The sequence below is a fragment of the Scomber scombrus genome, chromosome 8 (genome assembly GCF_963691925.1).
Source record: "Scomber scombrus chromosome 8, fScoSco1.1, whole genome shotgun sequence".
NCBI lineage: Eukaryota > Metazoa > Chordata > Actinopteri > Scombriformes > Scombridae > Scomber > Scomber scombrus.
In genome coordinates, this window is record NC_084977.1 from 10,779,290 (window position 1) to 10,807,150 (window position 27,861).

At 40.7% G+C, this 27,861-nt stretch overlaps 2 protein-coding genes across 7 annotated transcripts in view; one reads left to right on the forward strand and one right to left on the reverse strand.

The window, feature by feature from the left end:
* The window catches only part of ubxn6 (UBX domain protein 6), a 409,082-nt gene that overhangs the window by 194,411 nt on the left and 186,810 nt on the right, over positions 1 to 27,861 (forward strand). The window lies entirely within an intron of this gene.
* Positions 3,178 to 27,861, reverse strand: part of sbno2b (strawberry notch homolog 2b) — a 61,193-nt gene continuing 36,509 nt past the window's right edge. For 4 of the 6 annotated variants that reach the window (XM_062424556.1, XM_062424561.1, XM_062424559.1 and 1 more), the window contains 28 exons: positions 21,958 to 22,134; positions 19,550 to 19,636; positions 18,637 to 18,745; positions 18,356 to 18,516; positions 18,106 to 18,239; positions 17,812 to 17,902; positions 17,540 to 17,683; positions 17,303 to 17,420; positions 17,100 to 17,205; positions 16,758 to 16,911; positions 16,457 to 16,633; positions 15,056 to 15,153; positions 14,279 to 14,361; positions 13,767 to 13,949; positions 13,451 to 13,572; positions 13,212 to 13,343; positions 12,951 to 13,086; positions 11,551 to 11,663; positions 10,055 to 10,126; positions 9,786 to 9,894; positions 9,612 to 9,683; positions 9,351 to 9,494; positions 9,015 to 9,109; positions 7,723 to 7,815; positions 7,462 to 7,593; positions 6,777 to 6,853; positions 6,255 to 6,445; positions 3,178 to 5,554 (listed from right to left, as the gene is read on the reverse strand). In XM_062424556.1, coding sequence (XP_062280540.1) covers positions 4,287 to 5,554; positions 6,255 to 6,445; positions 6,777 to 6,853; positions 7,462 to 7,593; positions 7,723 to 7,815; positions 9,015 to 9,109; positions 9,351 to 9,494; positions 9,612 to 9,683; positions 9,786 to 9,894; positions 10,055 to 10,126; positions 11,551 to 11,663; positions 12,951 to 13,086; positions 13,212 to 13,343; positions 13,451 to 13,572; positions 13,767 to 13,949; positions 14,279 to 14,361; positions 15,056 to 15,153; positions 16,457 to 16,633; positions 16,758 to 16,911; positions 17,100 to 17,205; positions 17,303 to 17,420; positions 17,540 to 17,683; positions 17,812 to 17,902; positions 18,106 to 18,239; positions 18,356 to 18,516; positions 18,637 to 18,745; positions 19,550 to 19,636; positions 21,958 to 22,134 — 4,578 coding nt within the window. In that variant the 3' untranslated portion in view covers positions 3,178 to 4,286. The remainder of the gene's footprint in view (positions 5,555 to 6,254; positions 6,446 to 6,776; positions 6,854 to 7,461; positions 7,594 to 7,722; positions 7,816 to 9,014; positions 9,110 to 9,350; positions 9,495 to 9,611; positions 9,684 to 9,785; positions 9,895 to 10,054; positions 10,127 to 11,550; positions 11,664 to 12,950; positions 13,087 to 13,211; positions 13,344 to 13,450; positions 13,573 to 13,766; positions 13,950 to 14,278; positions 14,362 to 15,055; positions 15,154 to 16,456; positions 16,634 to 16,757; positions 16,912 to 17,099; positions 17,206 to 17,302; positions 17,421 to 17,539; positions 17,684 to 17,811; positions 17,903 to 18,105; positions 18,240 to 18,355; positions 18,517 to 18,636; positions 18,746 to 19,549; positions 19,637 to 21,957; positions 22,135 to 27,861) is intronic. The other 2 variants (XM_062424557.1, XM_062424558.1) reach the window with 2 other exon arrangements.

Sequence of the window (27,861 nt, forward strand, 5' to 3'; positions counted from 1 at the left end):
CTGATACAAACCTTCTTTTATCACAGCTTCCTACCTTAAACTGTAAAATGTCTCTCTACTTTATTATTATGAGAAATTTTGAGATATGAACACATTTGTATAAAAGTAATCTACTGTTTAATATCGGGTAACTAAATGATCAAAATGGTTTCAAGCTTTTTTTGTTGCAAGTGTGTGCGTGCTTAGACTTTGAAATGTGGGGCATTATAGACACACATACCTCAAAGGCACATTGTCTTCCCAACACAGCCCCCACCCTGAAACTATGTCTGCTATAACATGTTCAAAGTGACAAGTTTTTTCAGACTTTCATCAAGAAGTATTAATAACAGTCACAGGCTGTAGAGCCTCTGGGTCTGTGTATAGTAGTTCTGTTCAGTAATTTATCCAACATGTGACATTCATCAAGTGAAGCCTGTGTTTAATGTGACACTGCAGCACATCAATGGCAGAAGCTAAACCGCTCATTTATGGTGTGAACATGAAGTTTGTGGTTGGCTGCTGAGCAGATGTTTGAAGAGCAACATTTCTGCCTTCGCATTTAATTGGTGGTGGGCCCTGTCAGTGTTATATGAATATATATCAGATACTTATTATTGATGCATGTAAGCAGCTTTTTACTGTAGTGTTAAAGCTGTTAATAGAGATAATTTAACTAATCTATATACACTTGTATCCAAGCTGTGCTTTGGTACTTAGCTGCTTTCAACCACTGCATTTTATTTCAGATTCATTGACTCACTTCAGCCAATCAGCTACATGTTTGAATACGTAAAGAGTGATGTCACATAAAGTGGCTCCTTCAATTAACCTCCAGGCGTTGGGACAAAGTTCTTCTCCTGAACTGGGCGGGGCAGAACAGGAAGACCCAGATAAATAAATGAAACTCAGTTTCAGCAATCTTCAAGTTTTTATTTGTTTACAAAGTTAAGATTGCAATTTCATATAGTCCTTCCTTTAATGAGTAGAAAACCTTTTTAAAGAATTAGTTGAAAGGCACAAATTTTACAATATATACATTTGGATCTAAATTATAAATATATAGAAAAAAAAAAGCACAACCCAGAATAAAAGTGCTGAACGCATTTTCTTTTTTTACAGAAAAAATAGGCTTTGTTTAAAAATACATACAATCAGTAGCATGTTTTTTGTTTCATTTTTTTGTTAGCAATAAATTATTTGAGAGTGATAACATTTATAGAATATGCAAAACGGTGGAGAATTGAGAAAGATGGTTACAGTATACACGGAGCAATCCATCAAAGTTTAGAAACACAACAAGCTTGCAACGCTCAATCATAACCAACAGAGAACAGTAACTTGATTATGCCATTCTTAGTGCAAAATGATAATAAAATGATAAAATGCCTAACTATACTAGTGAAGGATTCTTTAAAAGAAAAAAGCTCTTTTTTCCCCTACGAATACGGTCCAAATCCCTCAAATGCATAAAGCTTTTAATTATGTGACTATAAAACAGAAACTGAAGGCAAATCTTTTGCAGACTGATGTCTGGGAATGTGCCTGATGAGGAATATTAAAAGCAAAACTAAGGATGGTACAAAGAAAACATGCTATAGGCAGATGCTACAAATTAAAAAAAGAAGCTATAACAAGAGTCTGAGATACTGTGAGCGAGTCAGTCTGATCCAAAACATGTTACACTGAGGGAGGGGAGAAGGCTTGGACACATTTCAGTATTAATCCAGATGCAAATTTACTCAAAAACATCTGTCAGCTTTAACATTAATTAAAATGTTTGACAACTGCAACACAAATAAAAATAAAACTGTCCACAGAAAATAATGTTCCTTAAAAAGAAACGTTTGATCTTTGCCCTAAGAAGGCATAAACATTAAGAATCACTGACATTTTCACAAGGACAAACAACAAACCCATCACATTAAGTCTAGAACATAAATACAGCAAGAATCACAGCACAGAGTTAAGGAAAAAAAAACAGGACATGTACTGGTTAGTTTCACCACTGTTAGAAGGGGAAATGATATATTTCTGCTAACGCCCCACCGTTACACCTTTTGTAGGTTTCTTCCTGAGATTGATAAAAGGTCTGATATTGTAGCGCAAGTAACTTTAGGGGTGTCTGTGGAATACTTTGGTATCTCTCTGCAAACTCAAAGCCTGATGAAGGTCTACAAGTTGGAGAAACAATTCTACTTGAGGAAAGCAAAACTGAAATGAGCAGAAATAAATCCAGACACTGTACAGCAGTACAGAACAGTGCAATCTTATTTGGTGGCAGGTTTTAATAGAATTTGTCTTATAGTCATCTTGAAAACTAGAAACTTCCCTGACCAAACATTTCATTAACTATTCCAATAATAAGCAGGATAACATATCTAAAATCTAAATATCCCTTAAATATAAATAACAATAATTTTTTATAATAACAATGACTAAAACATCAAGAACGCATTGCGTTCATCTCGTGAAAACTTATTATACAAAGGTTGAATGCATTGCAGTATCTGTTTAACTAAAAAGACGACGAAGCATGACAGAAGTAAGAAGATTCAGACCATGCAAAGGTAACCACAAAGCTTTGCCTGTTGAGCGTAAACAGTACTTAGGCATTTGTGTTTCATAACAAATGTAGAATATGGTTTTATTGCTTTTTGATCACTTGAACGTATCCCGGCATTTTGTCATGAACCAACTACAGTGCATCGTTTTCACACAAAGATGGCCAGATCTTACAGGTTTTAAAAGCTGTACTATCACACAAAGTGAATATTACACGTCTGCATGTTTCACATGTTTTTAGTCTTGACGTCTGAAATGAAAAAACACATTCAATCCGACATTTGTTAATTTCTGAACTCTTCTTGTTGTTCAAGAGTTGCTGTCATTATCAAAGCAAGACTTAATTTTAAAAAACAGCAGGATTTTCTTTTCAGACATCGAGACTATAAAAACTGGAACATTTTTTAATACCTTGTTATCCACTGTAATCCATGACTGAAAACAACTATTTTTATATCCACGTTGGTCAAAATGACACAAAACATAAAAACAACAAAGCACTCGAGACTTTCCTGAGAAATTTTAAGTCAAATCAAACCAGGAGTCACATCACTAAATATTATCGTCAGCATTGAAAAAAAAAAAGGTGGTCGGGGTTGACAGGAGATATATTTTTGGACTTTTAAAAAAAAAAATCCATGTTGCTCAATAATCTGTGTCATGCTGACCCTTGCATGTCGTCTTTTCACCAGGGACAGACAGGAGGACACAGATACAGGACGAGTCTGCTGCTCTTGTATTGAAAGCAGCTACAGGCTCCACAGACAATCATACGAGCACATACAGGCTAAATGGAGGCTTCTTCTTCCTGAAACACGCCACCAGCATAGTGTAACACAAACAACTGACTGACTAAAGGGGCTAAAAGTTAAATACAAATATACCATATTAAATTAAAATGAAAAACCAACGCTCAAGAGTACAAATCTATACATTAGGCTACATTGATTTTTTTTAAAGACTGCATTTATAGATTTCTCCAAAGGCACTGTTTGCAACAGCAGACTGCTCTTCCTCTCCCTTTTTCCTCACACTAGTGTTCATACAAGCAGGGAGAGAAACAAGAGGGAGCATGAAGAGGAAATGAAAACTGAGGCATTTCATGGCTAACCAGCTAAAAAGATTTTTTTTTTCTCTTGTCTTCCAGTTCAACACTATCTTTTGTTTCACTCAAACCAAGCTTTGCGTACAGCCTTGTTAAAGTCAAGACAGTCGGCCATGAAGCGAAGTAACGGTAAAGTCTAAAAGATGCGGTTTTAACTGGCGAAAGGCATTTAGAGAATTTTCCAGCAACTTCACCAATCATACCTCGTAAAATCAGCAGCGGGAGGTTTGTTGAAGAGAGTTTCTTTTGACAGGTCGAATGAATAAAATACAGTTATCACATGTTTTTTTCCCCCGCTTTTTTTTTTTTTTTTTTTTTTAACAGCTGCCTTTCACTGTGGAGGACACACTTTGGTGCAGAAATCTGATATTGATCGAGCCCGCTATCACCTCAACAGCCTCGAGTAGGTGAACGCTACAGGTGGATAGAGAAGAAGGTGAGCCGAGCGCAGGACAGGCAGTGACGTGACTATAGGCCCTGAGGGGAGAGGGAGTAGGTCCGAGGGTGCGATCATAGACAGCAGCCAACGACACACAATCTGCTTTAAAAGACAAAAAACAAAACAAAACAAAACAAAAATACCTAAAGGAAAACTAAACAAAAAAAAGTCCAAATGAGCTGTTGCTGTTTAAAGGTCTTATTCTGGTTGCCGGTAGTGAATGACAGACTTGCGGTCTGGTCCGGCCTGTAGCATGCTGTTCAGAGCCTCGCGGACGTCAAGAGGGTCGGGACTGCAGTGGCCGTTGGGTAAGGAAAGAGAGTCTGACTGGGGGAGGAGATAGCTGGAGGAGAAGTGAGGGGAGGAGTTGGAGAACAGAGAAGAGGAGGGGGACGGGCTGGAGAAGAGAGAGGAGGACGACGACGGTGGGATGAGTGTCGGCGCGGGCAGGAGGCCGGAGGAGACGTGTGGGACCAGGTTGTTTGACACATTGGAGGCGGAGGACGTGGAGGAAGAGCCGGAGGAGGTAGAGGACGAAGGGCTGGCTTTCTGTGCGGGTATCTGGGGAGACAGGGGCAAGTCCAATAAATCTAATAAGTCTTGGTGGTTATTGGTCATCAAGCTGTGGTTCTGCTGCTGTGTCGTCTGTAGATGTTGCTGCTGCTGCTGTTGTTGCTGCTGCTGTAGCAAAAGAGGCTGCTGTATTTGGGCGTTCGGCGCATTCTGAGAGATCAGAGACTCCAGATTAAAGTCTTCTCCGAATGCTGCAGAGTGTGTCAGACTGTCCAGATTCAGCCCGCCTTCTGTGGTGTCCGGTGAAGGGGACGGTGAGCTCACAGTCAGATCCAAGATATCGTCCAGGGGATTCTTGGAAGACACGTTGGGAGACAGTGCAGTCTGATGGAGTGGAAAAGACTGGTTCTTTTGCTGTGGAAAAGAGGTTAGGAAGGCCTGGGGGTAAAACGAGGGGAAATTGGGGCTGGGGTTGACCGTGTTGGTCAGACGGTTCTGGTTGCTGTTGGTGGTGGAATTGTTGGGCCAGCTGTTGGGAGTCCTTTGCTGGGCTTGGCTAGGATTTCTCTGTAAGGACAACAGGGTTAGATTCTGGGGGGGCTGCTGCAAAGCGGACTGGGTCTGGGCCTGGGCCTGGGCCTGCAATCTCATTAGCTGAGACATGTTCCCAGTTTGTGTTCTTTGCATTGGGTTTTGGTTCAGTTTCTGGTTCTGTTTGAGGATCTGGCTCTGGGCGAGGGACTGGATAAGGGACTGGTTGAGCATGGGTTTTTGGTTGAACAGATTTGCCAGAAGGTGTTTATTGTCCTGCTCCATTTTACGCATGCGCTCCTCAGCCAGCCGCTGCTCCACAGCTTGCTTCTCTTTCTCCTTGCGCCTCCTCTTCACCTCCTCGTCCATTAGCAACAGCTCTTCACGCACACGGGCCACGCAGTTCTCTGGGATCTTGATACCTGGGATAAATGAGAAGTACATTAATATTACAGATATCGGCATGGTCAAAACGGAGACTTTACCAAATTACCTGTAAAAAGAACACTTTTTCAAACCAAATCTTTGTATTTCACCCATTTCATTTAAAGTACATGTCTGTGATCCAGGTCCTGGTATATCCAAAAGGGTTGAGTCAATAGGAGCTGGACTAGTTTTCTAGACTAGACTAGCTTCTTCAGTTTAGACTGGTAGGCATCACTGAATATACTCAAATGTGGGCATCTGGAGTATGTAATGTTAATAACATCTCTCTCTCTCTCTCTATATATATATATATATATATATATATACACACACACATTTCTTTGACATGTTTATGAAAATGGTGCAGTGCACAGAGGAATTCGACCATGCACTGTATTTTAATATGGCAAAGCTGAAATGAAAATGTGCTGAAGTATCAGTTATTGTTAATATTGTTTTGAAAAAGAGTTCATAGGGGACAAATCAAGAAAGGGAACAACACTTTCATTTCCTAAATATGTTATAAAGACGTGTCAGCACTTTATCAGCATCACACTGTGTTCATGAAAAACTCTGGATTAAACGATACAGAATATTCCTTCCCATGTAAAGTTTTAGGTATTTAATAACTGAAAATCTGTACATGTTTATTAGTAAATTAAAAAAAAAAAAAAAGCATATCGCTTGTGTACTAACCGACTTGCTTGTTATGCTGCTTAGTTTTAAGGCGGACAATCTGCAGGATGCTGGTGCTGGTAATGTCAGACACCACGTCGGATACGCGCTTCCACACGCGTAAGAGAGCACCACACAGCATGTGGTACTGACGGAGGCGCATGCCCTGCAGACACACCTGACCTTCTTCAATTATCTTACACTTCCCATTCCTGGAGAGAGAACAGAGAGGACAAAGTTTAATCTTTTATGAAAACACACTTTCGGGAAAACTGTATGACAGGTTGAGGGACGGACTGCCAATCATGCCCTAACTCTATAAGAGACAGTTATGTTCTCCCGTTTTACACATAGTTCAATAATCCTCCGAGGGTGCATGAGAGACTTGGAGGTTTTTTTCTTCATGACTAGCTCTCAGGTGATCTACAAATCCTTGGGAATGGCATCTGAGCTAAACCCACCCTCACAGGATCCTGATAAGTACTAGCCTGATTGGATCTAGTGAGCCATTAATCCAAGAGGAGGCTGTGGATTCCTGCTTACCAGTTGGCATGGCTGCACTTCTTGAAGGAGAAGGTGAACTGGTTCTCCCAGGTCTCCTTGGCTTCCTCGGGAGTCGCCTGGAAAACAAAGACACTAATGTTAGTTAAGAACTCATTCGTCATATCCACATTTTGTTCAATCTTTAACAAATAGGAAACTTCAATAATTAAGAGCTGCTTTGAACTTCCAACTACAACTAAAGGTCATATAAATTTGATTGCATTTCTAATCATTCAATGTGTCAAAGGAGGAGACTATTGCGTTCACCGGGTCATATAATGAAAGGCCATTAATCATTTTGTTGTTAAAGGGTTCAGCTTTAATTAAAAAACATGAATATAAAAGGAATTCCATGACCTCCTTTGACCCATTCTTCTAATCCTTATGAATTACACTGATTATGTTCTTGTAGAGTGTGCAACATATTGCCACACTCTACTGAACATTGCTGGGTTCTGTACTCCTCTACAGCCACAAGGGGGCAGCAGACTCCATATATATTCTTAGTAATCCAAACAATGATAGTTCATAAAGAGTAAATTAAGTGTCCCTCTTGCAAATGTCCAGCTAGGTGTTCTGTCAATCCTTCCCTGTAATCAGAAATTGATTTTCTCAACTGTGTGGAGACATTATATAGTAAATTGATACCAATTTACACAGACACAACACAGTTTATCAATATTACCTTCCGGTAGCGTTGATGCAGCTTGTCGAGGCTCTCAGGATGGGTCTGCTTGCCGATATTGGGCTTGTAGACGTTGAAGTTCTTGCCTCGTCCTTGTTCAGCCAGCAGCACACATGGGTTGTTCCCTCGCAGCTGTGGGGAAGCACCACAGACAGTGAATTCTGAGTCTAAGACAATCCTTTCAGTGGACCTTCACTGCTATTCTGTGACGTCTGGGTTACATAATAAACATACAGTTTGCTTATCATAACATAGACTCACCTTAATGGACAGGTAGAATCCCTCCTCGGGACCACTGAGTTTCAGTGACCTGTTGTAGGCCTCATCCCAGGGCATACCTCTGTCCACACTGATCTACAGGGGCAAAAAGATCAACAGTTTAAAGCAGACATCCTGTAAGACAAGGGAGAAAGGAGCAGCCATGCAAACACACAGTTGTGGTATGCAGGTGAGACACTCTTGCACAGACACCCAGAGGTACTCTAATGTAAATTTAAAAACACAGTCACACAGATATACAGTATAGGTGAAAAATGTAATAATCTGTTAGTCCTGTATGTTCCCAACACTCTCTCTCTATAATTGCTAAAGTAGTGCAAGCTGTGCAGCATTCTGCTTGGGTGCCAGCTTTGAAATGTCAAACGCAGGTTACGTTTGCAGCCTGCAGCCAACAGCTAAAAGCAGAAGACACCAGTAATTATCCTGTTCTCACCTCCCACTGGTGTCTACATAGGCTCCTTAGCTGCGAGCTAAGCCTGTATGATCACAGACTAGCTGCTAGCAAAGTGACATCAATCACAAAAGTCACACACACTGCAGGAGCAACTACTTGAATTACATCTTGGTGTGCAGGTTATGTAAATTGTATAGTTGTATGCAAAGTGTTAACAGTGTAATCCTAGAAATTTTTTTTTTTTTCAGCTTTTTTTATTTATGCCTACATTGGATAGTGGGCAGCGAAGAGGCAGACAGGAACAATGCAACAAAGGTCCCTGCTTGAAATCCAACTGGTGACATTATGTGGCATACGTACTGCAAAAAGTGACATTTGTTGCCTAATCTGTGAAGAATGACTGCCACTGAACGTCAATTTTTCATTGTTTTGGTCTTTCAAGATCTTACAGGTTTTCCTGGATTTAACTCAAATGAGAAAGGTTTTCATGGTTTTATTGTTTGGACATCATATATATATATATATATATATATATATATATATATATATATATATATATATATATATATATATATATATATATATATATATATATATACATACATATATTCACAGAATTTCTTCAGGGTCAGGCAAATACAACAAAGAAGTGTGCATTGTCCAAGAGGAAAGACACATCAACTGTATAATGTGTGATGCTCCGAGATCAGCCCACACTTGTAAATGTGCTCGTCAGACTACCTGGTGCCTCTCTTGAAGCCGCTACATCATTATCTTCTTGTGACTATCACAATACAGCTGCCCACATATCCAACATGCAGCCATACGGCAAGAAAAATCATCCACTGATATACCTGAGATGAAGCTATGTGGTTCCTACCTTATAGAGAACAACCTGTCCATCTTGAGGGTTTCCAACTGTCAAGAAAGTTTCCTGCTTCTCTTCATAGATCTCATCGTTACCTGGGGCAAGATCTGTCAGAGACACAACGGAACAAGAGAACCAGAGTTATTACCTACATTATAATTAGGAACCGTTTTCCTAAAAACAATCTGTCCCAATCCAATGTGATGTTGACAGAGATAACTGAAGAAAGGAACAGCAACCATAGGTCGTAAGTGTTCTACAAACATTATTGATATAATGAATTTAGAACTGTTTTATATAGCTGGTGCTTTTTAGTAAGACCTAAATCCATTCACTTGACATCCATACCTAGGATTCCCATGTCATATTTGCCCTCCTTCTTGTCCTTCTCAATTAGGTAGTCAAAATTGTCAGTGAAGTACTGGAAGAGATGGTTCTGCTTGTGAACCTCAAGGCCCAGGATGCGATTCAGGAACTTGGTGATGCTGCAGTCTGGGATTAAAAAAACATAACACAGAACACTTAATGCCAGACAGATAAACACAGCTGAGTTGACACACTCTGGCATTACTGGTATAAAAGCTGCCTGCATGCTCAAGGATACTCTACCTTTCTCAGTATTGATCCCAAAGCGAGGCTCCCTACAGAGGATGCCCACATCCATCATTCCATGTTTCATATCTAAAAACAAAGAAAAACATACTAATGAGGAACAAACACAGTACACTCTGTGCTGGTGAAGTTGTTCTCTGTCCATAGATACGGACAAAATCTCAAACATACCTCTGAAGAACATGCCGTCACCCCCAGGGTACGTTTTGGGAGGGGGCACCTTGTTATCAATGTGGCCAAGGATTGCTTTGGTGATTTTATCCAGAGCCTTGGTACCGTACTGCGAGAAAAAGGAAAATGTAATCAATATAGACAAATTCTCTCAGAAGGCTCATTTTAAACTTAACAACCAGAGATCATGTACGCCACAAAGACTGAGAAAAAGAAGCTTATTTTCACACACTTGAAGGTCGGGATATTATTTTCAGACATTTGCCTACCTTGTTCTCAAAATTGTACTTGCTCAGGTCTCTGGATTCAGTGGCTCTTCTGTCTCCGTGGGTTAATGCACCCTGCAAAGTGGATTAGCAACAGTGTTATTATTAGTAATAGCGGTGTTAGGTTTACAGCCTTCAGGGCTTCATCACACTAACACAGATTCACACAGTGACATGGGATGAATCTGCGTTTGCTGTTGACAGGAATGGGCCAACATACATTATCCAACCTGGCTTCACTGCTTAAGCCACAGTGTAATAGCATTTCTACATCTTATAAAAGGATTACTGTATAGTTACTATACAATTACAGCAGGATTAATATGACCTCAGAGTAGATATCAGCGTTGACCTTTAGGCGTTTCAATGAACTGTACTCTTCTCAATCTGAGAGATGTTCGTCATGGTTCGCGGTGATAACTTTTTATAATAAAGAATTTCATTCACATGTTTAATCTCAACTGTTAACACCGCAGCCACCACTATTAATGAACTAAAATTTCACAGAATACTCTGTGGTTTACCAGTGAAAAAATGGTACAGTCACAAAACCCATGTCAAATTATTAAGGATGTGACGATATTCTCATATGACGGTGTAAACTACACAGAGGTACGTTTTCTCTGCTTTATACGGCAGAATGTGAAACTGCACACACACACGAGATGGTGTGATTATAAAACTTGGTCTCTGTCCAAGGTGTCAGGAAACTGATGGCAGTGAGGTTTGAAACTGTTGTTAGCAGGCAACTTTGCTGCCTACATACATAACATTGTGTAGCTCAGGCAACATTTTCCAAGATGGCAGAGACCTGAGACGAAAAATCAATTAAGAGATTAAAAAAAAAAAAAAATTACACGCAAATTTGGATCCCAGCCTGTGTTTGACTACAGCCATATCCTGTGTGCTTTCCATTTTATTAACCTTTGAAATGAACTGTGAGGGAGTTGATGGGAAATGTAGAGGAAGCAGACTCGACAGCAGCCCAGCCTTGTAGCCAGCTGCCGGCTCTGCCCACACTGAAAAATGTCTTGAGATACCAAAACAAAAGGGATGTCTTAGCCAAATATGACTTCACTGCTGATCTGGAGACAGCCGGTTGCAAAGGTATTCAAATGTTCAGTTGGAGTGACTCAGTGTGTGTTTGGAAACTTGTTTTGTATCGGGTTGTATCGGTTTGTATCAGCTGAGGAGATGAGATGTGAACTTGTGGATTTACCGAACACAGCTGGCAAACACAGGAATGACTTCCTGGAACTGCCGTCCCCTCACACCCTCCTTGCCCTTTTTCCCCAAAACAACTGTCATGCTGTGTCACTATGGAAAGACATGACTGGTTGTGCTGAAATGCATTGATAATTATGGAAAATGACCATCGACAAGTATGCAGGCATGGTCTTTTTTTCCTGCTTATTCAGTTTTCCATGATTGAGCCGGAGAGGGGAAAGACCCAGAATTTACAACACATATACCCACATTTACAAGGCTGTGATATTTACCAAGCTCTCCAGTCTTTTAGCCACTATGGAGGCGAAACGTCTCTCCCCAGCCAATTCTGAGATGAGGAAGATGTATTCTGGGGCCGTCACCTGATTGGACCGATGGGTGCGACCTGGAAAGACAAAGAGAAGATGATGACGAATCAGTACATTAGTGTTCAGTATCAAAGTGTGTGGGGATCATTATGATATATTCATCTAGTTGATTTAAATTATTATGTCCTGAGGTGATCAAATTACACACTAGTAGTACAGGATGATGTTGATTTTGCCATACAAATATAATTTCACACCAACTCATGTTTATGTAAATGACATTTTAACAAAAACAAGTTACTGCTTCACTGGCAGAATGGATAAATGATTAGAAAGAGAGAAGTAAGAAGGGGATGTTTTTGGTGGTGTGATAACATCAGCAACATCAAATGACAGAATGTGATCCCAACACTCTAAGAGCATATCAGCGTGAACATGGAGGCTCCACAAGGTTTTTCTATGGAAGTGTTCTCTCCTTCCAAAGAATCTCTAATGAGGAAATAACTATCACTGCCTGTGTGTGTGTGGTGTGTATGTATTGCTGCAATACATGTGTGTATGCGTACAATAACAGGCATGCAGGAACAAACACACTTAAGTGAAGAGTTTAACGTCAAGCAGGAAAGTTACAAATGGATAGAATTACTTTTACCAGTTACTGTTAAACAATTGATTCAAAAGCTACTCTGTGATGTGTGTGTGATTGGGTTACTACATAAAAAAGGGTGGACAGAAGAGACAGGGAAAGAATTAAATAATGGAATAAACAAGATGTATACATAAGATATATTGTGTGTGAAATGACTAAAAGTATCCACCCCTCATATTACCAGCAGTGTTGCAGTGAGCAAAGACAACATTTTGTCCTAATTTGTTCATTTTTGGCTTAAAGATAAAAGTGAGACATAAAACTAGGCTGACTCCTCAGAGTGGTCCACTCCTGACCTTAAAAGAGAAACTGCTCTTCTACAAATATTTCCTCCAATACTCCTAATAATCATTACAAAACAGAGCATGCAGGAAAGCTAACGTGTCACCGATAAGCAGAAGGTGGAGATAAGCCCAAGTTTTCACCTATTACATCATGAAGTGTAGAGTAAAAAACTTGCACTTCACTGACAAACAAACGCTGATGCTGAAATCCTAAAAATATTGCTCAACACTTGTGTGAGAAGTTGCAATAAATCATTTTCAGAAATCGCTTTATATGTGATGTTTTGTTTCTATAATAAAGAAAAAATAAAAGTCACGAATGGGGGAAAATGTACTGATATAATAGAAACTTAATATTTTAACTTCTTCTCACGCTTTTACTCTGCTGTATCTTTGAAAGACTCATTGTAACTTCATTTCTTTTGGCTCACCAAACTGCTGAATGGCTCTGTCTGCACTCCAAGGCAGCTCCAGGGTCATGTGGACCCTGCGCCTCTGGTTTTTCACTCGCTTATCCGCCTGCAGGGAAATCCCGGAGCTGGCTGCCTCTGAGATGATGGCCACCAACTGGAGGAAAGAGAGAGGTCTGGATTATTATTGAAGTTTATATAGCAGTAAATTTCTTTGAGATACAGATCGGTCCAGCCATTCAAGTAATAAAAACAGCAGTTCTGTACTGCAAGCTATCTGACCTTCTCTCCACTCATGAAGCGGTCTTTCTCCTTGAGGTTGATGTGGTCTATGGTAAGACCCTGCTCAGCCCGTGACTCATAGCGGACGCTGCCATCAGGACGCCGCACCACACGACCCTTACGACCAGTCATCTGCAGAAAAAAAATAGCAACATGTAAAATGTGTTTTATATTTTTGTGCTGATGTCTGAATAATCATTTAAGGGGTGACAAACATGTGAATCCCACAGCTATCATACCTCTGAGACTTTATCTGGTCCTCCAAACTTATCGATGAGCTCGTCCAAGGTATTGAGAGGTAGTTCTTTTCCCACGTCGGATATTTTGTTGAGGAGGTCCTGCTTCATCTCCTCTATCCTGGCTGTGAACACAAAGCAGAGGGGACATTAACTGTGTAACTCCAGAAGGCCAAAGTCATAAAAATAACAGGGCGTGGAGGACTACAATGTCAGCTGCTGACTAATATATCTTTAATTGGATGATCCTCCCAGATGTCGCTCCCACTGACAACACTACCCTGAGTAAACACAAAAGGCGCCTCGTTAGTTTTCCTACCTGTCTGGTAGCTAGTGTGGTTCACAAAGATGACATCGTCATTGTCTAGCAGGGAGTCTGGTGAGGAGTTGGAGTCGGTGTCCATGCCATCAGAGTCACTACTGCTGTCATCACTGATGTTGATCACACCGCCGCTGTCCACTGTGTGCTTGGGTACCTTGGTCTGGCGACCTCGAGGTTTTCCTGATTGGTGACCACAACATGATATTAGAGTAAGAAACAAGGAGTACAGCTCAACACTTTCAGTAGTCAGTACTGAGATGACTAGAGACAGAATGTAAGAACCTGGTATTTCACTCTGAATTAAGGTTGCCAAACATATAGTCACATGACTATTCACACTCGTACAAACAACTCTGTGAGCTGCTAAATTAGACTGCTTGGCAAATGTCTAGCATGTCAGCTGAGTCCTGGCTACATACAATAATAGTGAAAACATCATATGGAATTGATCTAATGCTATTTAAGGGTACATGCTGACATGGTGTGACAAATGCATCCTCTTGACTTACGTTTTCTCTTATTCCCTGGTGCTTTCTCTCTTCTCTGTTTCTCTGAAGGGAAATGTTTTGTTACGAGAGACTGGAATACTCCCCTAAAAGGAAAGAGGAAGAGGAGAAAAAAAAGAAAGAAAAACTTTCAACCTGATGGCACAGCAGTCAACACAACAGATGCTGTACATTCCTGATTTAGGCTCATTATAGCTGTCAGGTGTTGACAGGTATATGAACATGTTGTGTGTCATAGGCTCAAACATTCAGGCATGTCTGTAGATAGAGGTTTAAGGTCAGACAAATTCAGAACACCTCAGAGCTTAACCTTCTCTTCCTTGTTTCTGGATGAGTCATTTGTTGATCAAATAGCTGCTAATAACTAAGGAGAAGTTTAACATGTCCCACATATGCAAAATATCATTTTATAGCATGTATGTGGTGAGAACACGTTTTACCAAGACCTGCAAAACATTTCACTGTCTGATGAAGCAAGAAAATGAAACGCAAAAAACTGAAAGACTGCTTCGTATTCCAGCAAACAGACAATAACCTGGCTACAAATCAACATCTTCTGTTTGTGAAGTGAGTATTACAACAGCAGTGCTCAGCCATGTACTAGACAAAACTATTTTTTAAAGAATATAATCAGTGTGAGCATTTCTCTTCACTTTTAGCTAAGAAAAATAAAACTCATTAAGCAACCTGAGAGAGCTGACGAGTCAATTACTCAACAACACACACGTCTCAACAGAGACATACAAACGACAGACATACAACATATTTCATTTCACTCACTCTGCTGCAGACACAAATCTGTCAAGATGGCCGTCATTCTCATCCAGGACTTCTCTGGTGCGGGACTCTCCAGTAGACTGCAGGCCAATAACGATGCACTGTTGTGGAGACAAACAAATATGCATCAAGTAAACCTAATTGTGAACTCATTCCTGTCATGTTGGTACAATGCTGTGGAATATTGTAACAATTGAACTGCACACAGCTCAAGCTGCTTAAAAGGGGGGAAAAAATGTGTAATATAGCTACAAGCACTGATATTCAGGCTCAAACATATAATCGGACATACACGTGTTGTACAACTTTTAAACTACAAGAGTTGACACCAGATGGGCAGAAAAAAGAGGATGCCCACATCTTGGTGCCAGGCTAAATTTGATCAGGTGACCTTACAGTTACAGGGCAGATGTTTAGACCACTAGACCGTCAGGACAACACAGCTGCAGTTAACACTAAACATTAACTTACATCTGCATACAATTAGTGAACTACTACGTTGCAGTCAATGAGCATAAATAACTTAATGATGTATAACACTTAACCATGATGACATATTTCGCTGGTGATCAGTACGTCATAGTGATTCTGTAAAATGGTGAGTTATTATAGTGTCCTTTTATATTTTCAACTCCTAGTGTACAGCAGAGGGAATTAGTGGTTGAGACAGGAGGAATGAAGACTAGCACAGGTCCCCCCTGGTATTGAACCTGGGATTGTGTGGTTCAAAGGCAGCACCTTAAACCCTGGACTATTGGTTCAGCTGGTGAACACGCTATCTTTTGTTTTCACAACCTCAAAACAGAATACAAACAAGTCTATAGGTCAAAAGGTCAATGGGAATTAATGCAGTTGAAGTTAAAATATTCACCAAAATTACACATTTACAGATAAACAGACTTATCACATGGTAGTTATCAACAAAGACATGTTTTCTGATATCTTCAAGTCTGATCACACATATGGTGATTTAAAATACTTTGTTAAAATTAAATTGAGAAAAAGTCACACAATTTAACATTTCTAGAGCAGACTCTAATTGCAAAAACTAAAAATGTGTCACATTGAGGTCAATGAGTATCATTGTATTTTTCTGAGTAGTGGGTGGACTTAACAACCCAAGAACCCAATTTTGGTGTTTCTATGTCTTAACCCTAACCACAAACACATTTAGTGGAGAAAAATAATAATAATAATAATGTAATAATAAGAATGACGATTAAAGGAACAGGGTTCCATCAGATTCGCTGCTTAGACACCGAATTACACATCAAAAACATCCTCACCTCACTTATGCAACATATATATATCATTTCCTACTTGGATCTTCTTCTGGGTCATTTCTAGTCTTCTACATTATATCTACACTATATGACTCAGTGTTCAAGAGTGTGCTATGCTGACCTTTCCAGCCTCCAGCTCTTTCTGGGCCAGCTCCACCAGGCAGCGGACCTTGGCAGCGATACAGAGGTATTTGAAAAAGCGCTGGTGAGATGACCAAAACTGCCCCCACAGAGACTTCCTGCTGACCAGGCCCAGTTCGTCAGCTGCACGCATGAACACTTGCAGCGCCTCTGCCCACTGGAGGACACATGTGAATGGTCAGTTAAAAACATGGTGATTTTATCTCACATGCAATTAGACAAGCATACACTAATATTATGCAGGGCAGCTGATCTTAATATGAGAGAGGCATGACACTCACCAGTTTGGCAGCTTTGTTGTAGACCAGTTTGAAGTCGCTGTCCAGTCCGATCTCTTCAATGCGGAAAGAAACACCTGAGAAGCTCAGCTGCCTGGCAATGTACATCCCGCTCACTTTCATGTCCATAGCAACAATCTCCATGGCACCAACACCTCTGTATACAAACAGCATATCAATTATTCAACATAATCCAATCACGGGTCAAACAGCCATAACCACAATCTGATTGTAAGGAATTTTCCAGTAAGCGCTGCAATTTGAAGATATGTATCCACATGATTGGAAGGCTTCCAAACAAAATGCTTTAAAAAGGTAAATTGTGCAATATGTCACCCTACAAACCTCTTTTCGATGGCGTGCAGGAAGTCATCAAAGGTTCTGAAGGGCGTGCCCTCACCCCAGATTCCCAGGCGGCTCATATAGATCATGTTCTTTGGCTCAGAGGCACCTGGAACAAGGAAATACACAGAAATATGTATTTTTAAAAATCATCTGTTGTGTTACGTTGCATGTATGTGTGTGTACATTTGTGTGTGTCAGCCTACCTGTGGCACTGGCATATACCACTCTGGCCCTTGGCAGCTTGTTTTGCAGGTCAAGCACTGCCTTGCCCATCTTTGTAGATGTGGCATTCTTGGCTTTGTGGCATTCATCAAAAATAATCTGTAAAGGGGGAAGAAGTCAAGGGCAAACAACACAGGATAACACATGGGACAACACATGGAACGCCGGTTGGTTTGAGATGAATGTTGCATGTGAAGTTGTTCAAATGAAAAGGATACAACTCCATCAAAGTCTGGCTTGCACCAGTCCAGGATCTGTTTAATTCTCGTCCGCCGCTGCCCTCCTGCCTGGCTCTCTCCAATCAGCGCAGAGTAAGTTGCAAACAGGACTCCTTCTGAGGTAGCTGTGTCTCCATACTTTATCTACAACACCAAATCAGACATTTAAGAGGAAATGGTGTTGGAACATGGCTCACTTAGTTTCATTTTCTGCTCAGATGGACTAAAGTAAACATTTCTTAGCTTGTCACGCAAACTCCATCTGGACTCACCTTGTTTAAGGCATGCACAGGAATAGTCGGTGCTTCTATGTCTTTGAGATCTCTCTCTGCATCAAATTTCAGGTCATTTGATATGCTGAACCTGAGGGCAGGAACATGACAATTAGTTATTCAGCTAGCTTCCGTACAAACGTGCCGCTACATGTTCAGTATATCCTGGATACAATTCACAGTCACATAAACCAATTATTGCACACCATTGAAGCAGTTGTTATTAAGGTTTCACACTGCTTATAAGATCCCTAAATGATTATACACCAATAAGGGTAGCATTTCCTTTCTTACCATAGCGCTTTCTTCCTTCCCTTAAGGTAGTTCTCCAGGATGATTCCCGCCACAGTGCGTCCCTTTCCGACCCCTGCCCCATCTCCGATCAGAAAACCTGCTCTCTGGTTGTTCTGAAGTATCACCTCGTGTTGCTGAGGGCAAAAAAAAAAAAAAAGTAAATATATGAACAGAGATGTCTTGAACAATTAAAAAAAAATAATCTTCATCATTCCAAGCTGAAAACTTGTATATGCAGCAATGTGTGTACCTGGCAGGCATAGATGATGGCCTCTAGCTGCAGAGCGGACAGCTGGCCACTGTTAATAGTTAACTCGGGGATAGACAGAGTGTATGTGATGTCAGGAGGAGGGACACTGGAGAGCGTGTTGGTCTCCACCACTATGTCAGGATGAGAAATTCCTATAGTGGCTGTAGAGAAAAAAGAGCAGTTTTAAAGGAGGTAAAAAAACTGTCAAATGACTTATCAAAAAGCAAGAAGTGGATGAATGAATGAGTAGCTGGATGTTGACATTCAGTCTAGTGGCCTACATTTGGAAGGTCTGTACTCAGCATATGTGTCTACATGTCCCAGTTCCTCTGTCTCCTCCTCTTCAGCATCCTCTTCCTCTACTGGTGGTGACTGGGTTCTCTGAGCCTGCTAACACCAAAGAGACAACAGTGATGTAATTCACACTAAAAGCCACATTTGGGTGAAGGTACATTTATTGTTTCAGCTTAGGTGAAGATCGTTTAGGAAAGAGACTGTAGCTGAAAGTCAGAGGCAGGTTAGTAAGAAGTTTGTACAGCGCATGTGGAGCTTTATGTGGTTAATGAGCAATATTAATCAGCGGAAAAAGGAAAATAACAAATGGAAGTGAAAGGTGCATTAAACCATCTGAAAGCAGAATAAAGGAGACCTTTGAAAAATGTTTGTTACAGCAGACTAAAGAGCGCTTTTAATATTCAGGCAGTGCCAGATTAAACTTATCTGAGAAAGGCAAAACAATGCAAAAGGTCCCATTTTGACAGAGAGGTCAGTAACAAATATTACAAAGCCTCTGTTCTTCTCACATACAAAATTCAAAAGACAATGCAGTATGTGTTACAATCGTCTCTCTATGCAATTGCAAAAAGTCCAATATATGCAATATAAAGCAATGATTTCATCATCTGTGGTAATACAGAGGCTTACCAAAGTAGGCTCAAGTATAAGCACTGACTACTACCTTCATGCACTGTCAAAATGTGGCCTTTACTGTTAGATTAGTGGCATATTATGTCGTTATACAAAACAATATATGCTTTATCTTGTACTGCAAACATGCAGGGCAATCATCAGCTGCACAACAGTGGACATATAACATGATCTGCATATTTGTGCATTACTGATAACTGCAAGGCTGATATGGTTAAAGAGCTTGGTTTAACTTTAACATCAGATTGGAGAGGTTGGTGTGGCTACCTGAAATCCTCCTAAAGGTGGGGTGCTGATAATAGCAGTTATATCATCCAAACTGGCCAAGCCATGAAACCTGCTGGTGCCATTCAGCTGTCAACAAAACATAAAATAAAGAAATACAAACTCAAATAAACACAGAGGCAAATGCATAAGTAAATAGAAAAAAAAACAAAACACAAGTAATCACTCTTGTGTTTGTATGTGTATGCATGTGCATGAGAGCGTGCGGGCACTTTATGGATGTCTGATGGAGCTGCACTCAACAAAATGCAATTTGTTGTCTGGCTGTGAAAAGCCAGGGACAACAACAACAACAACAACAAAAGGCAGATAAAGCCGCGTGTGTCTGGGAAACATAATGGATGAAATGAGGGCAGAATGAAAAGGAAAACATAAAGGGCTTTCAGAAGGCAGCAGAAATAAATGTACTCTGATTCATATCAAAAAGATAACCTCGGATCCATCTAATTCAAAGAGAACTCAACAGCAACGCCAGCAGAAACAACACGTCCCAAAAAAGTTGCTCTCCTCAAATCACGACTTGGAAACGGTGTTATACTGCTATCAGTGGGTTTCTTTCAAAGGACATCTCATCAAAAACAAATATGACTATTATTTACATAACCTCATTTGGGTGTCTATAGTGGCATCTAATTTGGAGATAACATTTTGAGTACCACTGCACTACACAAGATCAACTGCTATAAGAAAAATTATGTTTTCAAAATGAAAAAGTGTTTCAATATTTCTGTACAGTGTCGGTGTGCAGTTGTAGAGGTGGTCAGTCATGTGGAAGCCAGTGTGATAAAGGTCCCTGAAGTTCAAAATAGCTGTGTTCCACATGGTTGCAATAATTCAATCTATTTTAATTACACTGTGAGCATAATGGATGACTGAAATACATTTGCAAGTTAAATCAAGGCAATAAAATCCTTCTGCTCTTTTCTTGTAAAGTGAATTAATTTGCAAAAGAATCTCCAATATCCTCTGAATTGCTTGGAGAAATTATCAAAAGTTTGAGAGTCCCTACATCGGGAAAAAGAGTTCTCAGATGTTTCGGGATCTAGATAAATGAGAAATACAGCATCATGGTTGTATGTCTCCACCACCCAGTCAGGTTGCAGTTTACATCCATGTCTGTCCAGACTCATATAATATTTGTCGTGAAGACTGAGGGAATTTAATAAAAGCTATAAAGTGTATTTTCATTGTGTGTATTCACATGTTTGGCCAATAAAGCTAATTCTGATTAAACACAGAGTTGTAGCCATGACAGTAGTCAATGCTTCAGATATGGATGCTGCTGCAAATAAGCAACAAATTCTAATACGTGGATGCTTCACACACAACCAGGCAGCTCAGATGATTTTTACAATCAGCACAGTTTACAGGTGAGCACCAAGATTAGTGTCATCAATTCAGATGTGAAATATGTTCACAATCTCCCCTTCTGTTCCTGAGTTATGGCGTTGAATAATGGCCAGAAAAGTGTTTTTGCAAAACATTATGATGTCACAGAGAAGGTGAACTATGACCTTTTGCATATAAAACATCATCACTTCATTATTTTATCCTATTTGACACTTGTGCGAAACTTTGTCATAAATAGCGTATTAATTTTTGATTTATGACTACCAAATTATAATCAATTCATCCTGGAGTCCAAGTGGACGTCTGAGCCAGACATAATGAAATTCTCTCAAGGCGTTCCTGAGATATTGTGTTTACGAGAATGGGGCGGACAACCCGAAAAACATAATGGCCTGTGGCCACGGCTGTCATCGGCACAGAGGATAAGATAAAAACAAATCTGGACATGACTGCGTGCACAATGGTCTTAGCTCAGCAGTGGACCACATATTTTTCACAGGCGTATTCCACAGACTCATTTTTGTCAGTTGATGATATTTGTTTGTGCTGTCAGGCTTCACAGTTGTACAGGATATTACAGATTCCCCAAGAATGGCTGAATGCTTGGAAGAATGGTGAAGTTGGTTAGACATATGCAGTAAGAATATTGTTTTATTGTTTTAAATTGCTTGGTATGTGCAGTGGTACGGCAGTATGGTTGTGACGGAGAACAGAGCTAGTTGTAATGTCATTGAATCATTACATGTCTGAGAATTAAAACGATTTGTCAACACAAAGCATGAAACATGATTTATAGGTCAGTAATTAATGTTGGTGATTATTACTTCCTAACAAGATAATAAGCTAACTTGACACAAATTAGTGAATGGGTGGCCAGTAGCATTACTGACAATTGCTTGGTGTTTGTTGCCCGTCTCCTAGAGCAGAAACACATGTGTAGATTTAAACAAGTTTGTATTGCATAGCAGCTGTAAGATGAGCTGTTGGTGTGGTGATCAGGGCTTCTGGTAATTATATGTGTGAGAGTGTTTGCTACTGACCTCTAGCTGGCTCTGTGCTGGTGTGGTGGTTGTACTAGTGTTGACGTCCCAGATGGTGGGCACCGTGTCCAGGTTGTCTGTGCTGATGAAGGACTGGGTATCAGCATATTCCGACAGAGAGTCAGCCGGAGAGGAGAACAGAGAGTTTGTGGAGAGGTCATCAATGCAGGACAGGTCCTGAAGGCAGAGAAAGAGAGGGTGTGTTAAGTTATAACTTAAGTTTAACATGTAGGTATCCAAATCAATACACATAAGATAAGCCTTTTATTGTAATATCACGCTTCATGAGAAAAAGAGGAACACCATAAATCCAAATCATCTTCTACATCAGACAAGGCACAGTGTGCGTGCAGCACAGGAATAACAAATAACAATGATGAGGAATAAGAATGGATGGGAGTGAACCTCAAACATAAAGGTGGCACAATCATTTTGGATTTCAGCCAATCCTGTTCTCTATCAGGAGTAACACGAGCAGTCTAAACAAAATGTAATCACACACAGATGTGTGAGAGTGAGCATGTAAAATAGAAAGCGAGGGGCAGGCATAATGAGAGTGCTTGTGTCCGTGAATATGTGTGTGTGTCATTTTAGCCATGGCTGCCTTCCAGTCGCCCCCCTATTCATATCCTTTCCAAGCCATTAGCATGCCATGTTCTTTAACTAGCTTCACACAGGCACCCCTGGGCCTCCAGAGACTTATAAACATGGATGTGGGGAGATAGGGATTGAGTGATGGGGAGGGGCAACAGAGAACACTGTAGACAATGAGCTGAGCAGAAGAGGAACTGCTTTTTGGAAATGAGAGCATGGCTCTCATCATTTTATTGTCTGCATGTGTGTGTGTGTGCGTGTAGCTCTACATGTGTAACTGTACTGGGCATGCAAGAAGGACTATGAAGCAGCCACAAATAGAACTGGAGGATTCAACTTGCTAACTCAGCAATTTCCTTTCACTGTTTACCACACTTTAAGGTCTGGTTGTCTGTGCTGTGTAGCTCTGTATTCAAAACGTCAACACAGAAATATCAATACTGTTAAATTACACATTTCTATAACTTCCACCAGGCTAGCATCATTTCTGTATCACATCCACAGATACAATTTTTCAGATACAATGTAACCATAACTGGTAGTGATCGGGGTTAAAGCACAATGTGCTATTAGGACTAAAGATGACGAATAATACTGTGTCATAAGAACTAAAAGGAAAAACTGATAAATGATTAGTTGTGATGCTGACTCAGTTTCAACAATAACCTGCTACTGATTAATGCTGAGAAGCTGTGCTGACTTCTGTCATAGCTGCCTGTTAGCCATTACTCACAGTTCATCTGAAAATGTTTCACAGACGTGAGAAGACAAGACGTCGGGCTCTTAGTGCTAACATGACTACATCATGTGGGAATGGGGCCTAGTGAGGGTGGTAAACAGCAGGCAGACAAACACCAGCTCAGCCCTGTGTGTGCTTACAGACGCTGTACATGTGTATATTTTTGCCCTCTGCAGCTCACTGACCATAACATGTGGATGTTTGCGTACTGGAAAGAGGGCTTTTTCAAGGGTAAAGCACTCAGCTTATCTGAGTTTGCTGGTAGTCTCACTCTTCAACTCTTTCACCCTACGTTTCTCTTTCTCTTTCTCCCTGCATGTGTGTGCGAGTGTGTGTGTGTACTTCCTGAGGGCAAGATCAGGCACGAACTCTGAAAACAGGCTCTCTAGAGTTATTCTGCCCTTCAGACAGCTGATTGGAGCAACTGTCTTTTCTAGGGTGACAGAGGGTCCCGGTAAAATACCACTACCACTCCTTGACACATACCCTGTCACTTTTCTTTTTCTCTTTTTTTTTTAAACTGCCTTTTCTTTCTCCATTTTGTTTGTGCTTGCTGTCAGCTGTGTGTCGTCCTATCCAACTCTATTCTCTGTCTCACCCCTTGCTCTCGTCCCTCCTTTCTTGGCTCATCTGGCTGAGGACAGATGAGTAAACAACGATGCTCGGAAAAAAGGGACACCATGTCACCAGAGGCATCATTCCACAGAAAAATAATTGTGGAAACACACAGATAAGCACATAGAGATATGCAGTGAGTCTATGATGGTAAAAAAGTTTATAGATTTTTTTATTTGCAGCAGAGTAAATCACAAACATAGATACCCATCACTGGATAAAGTCTGCTTAAACAGATGTGATATAAAAAGGTTGGGTTACAGTTTAAGTTATGAGCTGTCATAATAGCTTTGTATGTAAAAATGGTTATGGCTATAAAATGTTAATAACTTCAATGTGCTGCATCACAACAGATTAATTCAAGCTCAAGCTGAAACGAGCCCTAAATACATTTGTTCTGCAAATATGTGCTTTGGATTTACATCTGCGGTTCAACGTTCCGTGTTACGTTTTGATAGGACTTGTGTTTGCGTCATGTCAACTCATTTAAACAGATTGTGTCACTGTGCTGACGCAGTGCTGTTTTTCAGAGAGGACCGACACTTCTGATGCAGCTGAATCACAGAAAACTGCAGCAGGTTAGTGCTAACCAGGACATGGCCGACCTCAGCACCATGCTAATCGAGTTGTTAAGCAGAGCGTAACAGAGGCAGCAGTGTTTGTCCCCCGGCAGGGCCCGTACCCAGGGCAAGTTCATCTACTGTTCCTAAGACTGGGCCCTGCCAAGCAGAGATAAGGTTTGAATTCCAACTGCTCTGATGGTAATCTGGCTCCTTCCACAGCACACAGCCACACAGCCGTATAACTACTAATCCTTCCTCTCTCTGACTCTCTTTTTTTCTTCTTCTGTCGCACAAAATAAAAATATAAAATCTGACTGTGTGTGTGTGTGTGTGTGTGTGTGTGTGTGTGTGTGTAACTCTTTCTTTCTTTCTATTTCTCTCTTTCGAAATTGCTTCCAGGGAATGAAATCTGTTTCAAATCTTTATTGTTATTTCTGGGAATATCCCGAGAAAAATCGTGTGTGTGTGTGTGTGTGTCTGGTGTGTACATGTACACACAAAAAGGACATGTGAAATCTCATGTGCAAGTGTTTTCCTGTCATTTGTCCACCCTTCTGTTTGTGAACAAGTAGCCTTTCACGTGTTCCTCTTCCACTTCAGTTTCTCCGCTGCTCTGAATGCTAGGACACACATTAAATCCCCGCCCCCCTTACAATATATATAGTGACATTACAACCACAACCAAATACAAGCCTCCTTTTGACCGCTAGTGTGTAGTACGAGTAAAAACTCCATATAGAAGCACAGCACATATACTGTATATCACATCATGTACCCACAGAAGCAGTAAATTATATTTGAGAGCCTGGATAAGGACAGTTGTCTGCCTGGGGATGATTAATGTGGCACATGGAAAAGAAAAATGGCTGCAAAAAGCCCCCCACCCCTTCACAACTCACCAGATGAGAGTTACTTGATATTTTTTGCTTGAAGGTTATCAGGACTAAGAATCAGAAGTGGAAAAATACATTTCTAAACAAAACCACCCACAAACAACCTGGATTCATTATCTGTTATGGTTAACGTATTTACTCTGTGATGAATAACGTAAAACAATGTCACACAACACAACTGCCTCCTTAAAAACCCATGAGGTAGCTGCTGCCAGGCACAGTCAGTTTGAAATAATCATTAGTAAAGACAAAATGATGAAAAAAGCATTTATTTGTGCTGTTTGGGCAGCTTTAAAAGGGGGGAAAAGTAAGTAACAGCATTTCCTCATATTATGACTACAATGACACTGCTTATGACACAGCCCTTATAATAAGCTCAGGTGCTGCCATACAAGGAAGTAAAGCAGCTCTATCTTTTAGTTTGCTTTATAAGCTGTTTTACATAGGCTTATCAAGCTCTCTTGTCCTCAAATGTTACTATTAGAGGAAAACAGCTTCTGATCAATAATCATATATCAATGATAGCTGTGTATCACTGACAAAAAAGACTTGGAAATATAAGTGAGGTTTATCAGATGGGATTTATTCTTAAGAACATGCCCTTAAAAGAACATGTTCAAAAGACATGGCTTGTGTTTCCAAAAAACTCCACCGTGGTGGAATCATTCTTTCCACAACAGAGTGGGATGAACAGATTACAGGAGTTCCCCCAACCCAATTTTGGTATTGACCAATCGTTTGTATGTTAGTTCTGATCACTAATAACTCCACTGTCGTCCTGGGGAAAGCACAGACAGCCACACAGTGTTGAAAGCTTACTTTTCCACAGCATTTTCTTTGGCATGTTGGAAATGTCGCTAACAGTTGACATGCCGGCATGTGGTGAAGTCTGTAGTCTGCAGGGGTGTGATTTCTTACCAACGTACCCCTCGTAAGGGCCCCCCAGTTATCTTTGATGCAGGTCATGATCAAACCAAAGCTTCATCATTTGTTGAACCAACCTCTCATGTGTTCATGTTAAGAAATTACTGTGAAATTTGCCTTTAACAGTTTGTTACTACCCCAAAGTACTTCCCCTGCTATCAAAAAGAAAGCAGGTAAGAACTTTATTTAGTCCGCAGGCGACATCCTGTTAAACTCAATAACCCAATGATTTGCAAGGCCAGGCTGAGGCTGCAGGCTGCAGGCGGGCAGGCCAGGCCAGGCCCAGGGCTTTCCCCTCCTACACACTGCCAGCTTGGCTTCTTTTCCAAGGCTACAAAACATGTCACCCTACCCTCCCACTTACCTCACACACCCACATATATGTACACACAAACAAGTCTCAAGTGACCTCACCATCTCAGCCATACGTTTATGTCATCTCTTATTCTCTGCCCGGCCTTTTAAACCTATCCCCTCCCTTGTTTCCCATCTATTTCTGCCATCTCCTCTCACTGCACTTTCAGCCTCTCATTGTTTGTTTATCCTAGTTTTGTTTTCCCACGGAATTCTGCAGCAGGAAGAGGATATTTTTAACCACTTATTTTCATTGATATTAAATTTTAGTCAGATATTATCACCATTTAATAGTTATATGAGTGATAAAAAAGGTCATAAATCTAAGCCTACTACTGTACACTGTAGAGAATAGTAGTCACTGGGGTCAACATAAATTTAAGAGTATTTCAGAAAAGGTCGTTAAGTGCTGTGGTCTGTTGGAGCAGCAACTTTAACACCTTATGCACTGGGCCCTTTTCAATCCTCTTTTATTACACTTAATGGCTACAGAAATACTGTCGGAGCCTGTAAATGTATCTGTAACACTAGAAGTACGGATGTGGGTTTGTTAATTAAATAAACAGTCTGCAATCTGATGGCTATAAATGCTAATAAAATGCCACAACTCTTATTTGTAATGATAGTGTACAGTGAATGTTCAACCAAGCATGAGGCTGTGCACAAGCCAAAAAAGAAGTGCATTGGAAGCAGCGGTCTTATCGGTCAATTTATGCTTTCTGTGTTTGCGTGATTAAAGTGGTGGAACGGAGGGTTATTAGCTCACCCACCCCACCCCAATGATCAGCTGACTAAAACAACCCCTACCCCAGGCTCTGGTGTCAGCTGTTGACCTTGTCCCTGGAGTCAACAGAACTTGACTGATGGCCTGTTCGTGTGTGTGTGTGTGTGTGTGTGTGTGTGTGTGTGTGTGTGTGTGTGTGTGTGTGTGTGTGTGTGTGTGTGTGTGTGTGTGTGTGTGTGTGTGTGTGTGTGTGTGTGTGTGTGTGTGTGTGATTTTCATGGAGGTGGGTCTGGGGCCAGGAACTGAAAAGCCACCACTGGTGTCTCTCTTTCTGTCTGGATTACGTTATACCAAGCTGTCTGCATGTCCTACATCTCTGACATATCTGCTGGCCTGTGCCTTTAATAGCACAGCTCTAAGCTTTTCCTTTCCGTGACCTTCTCACACACTTGAAGCAGACACTGCCTTTTTAGTAAACTGGCTCTTTGATTAATCTGC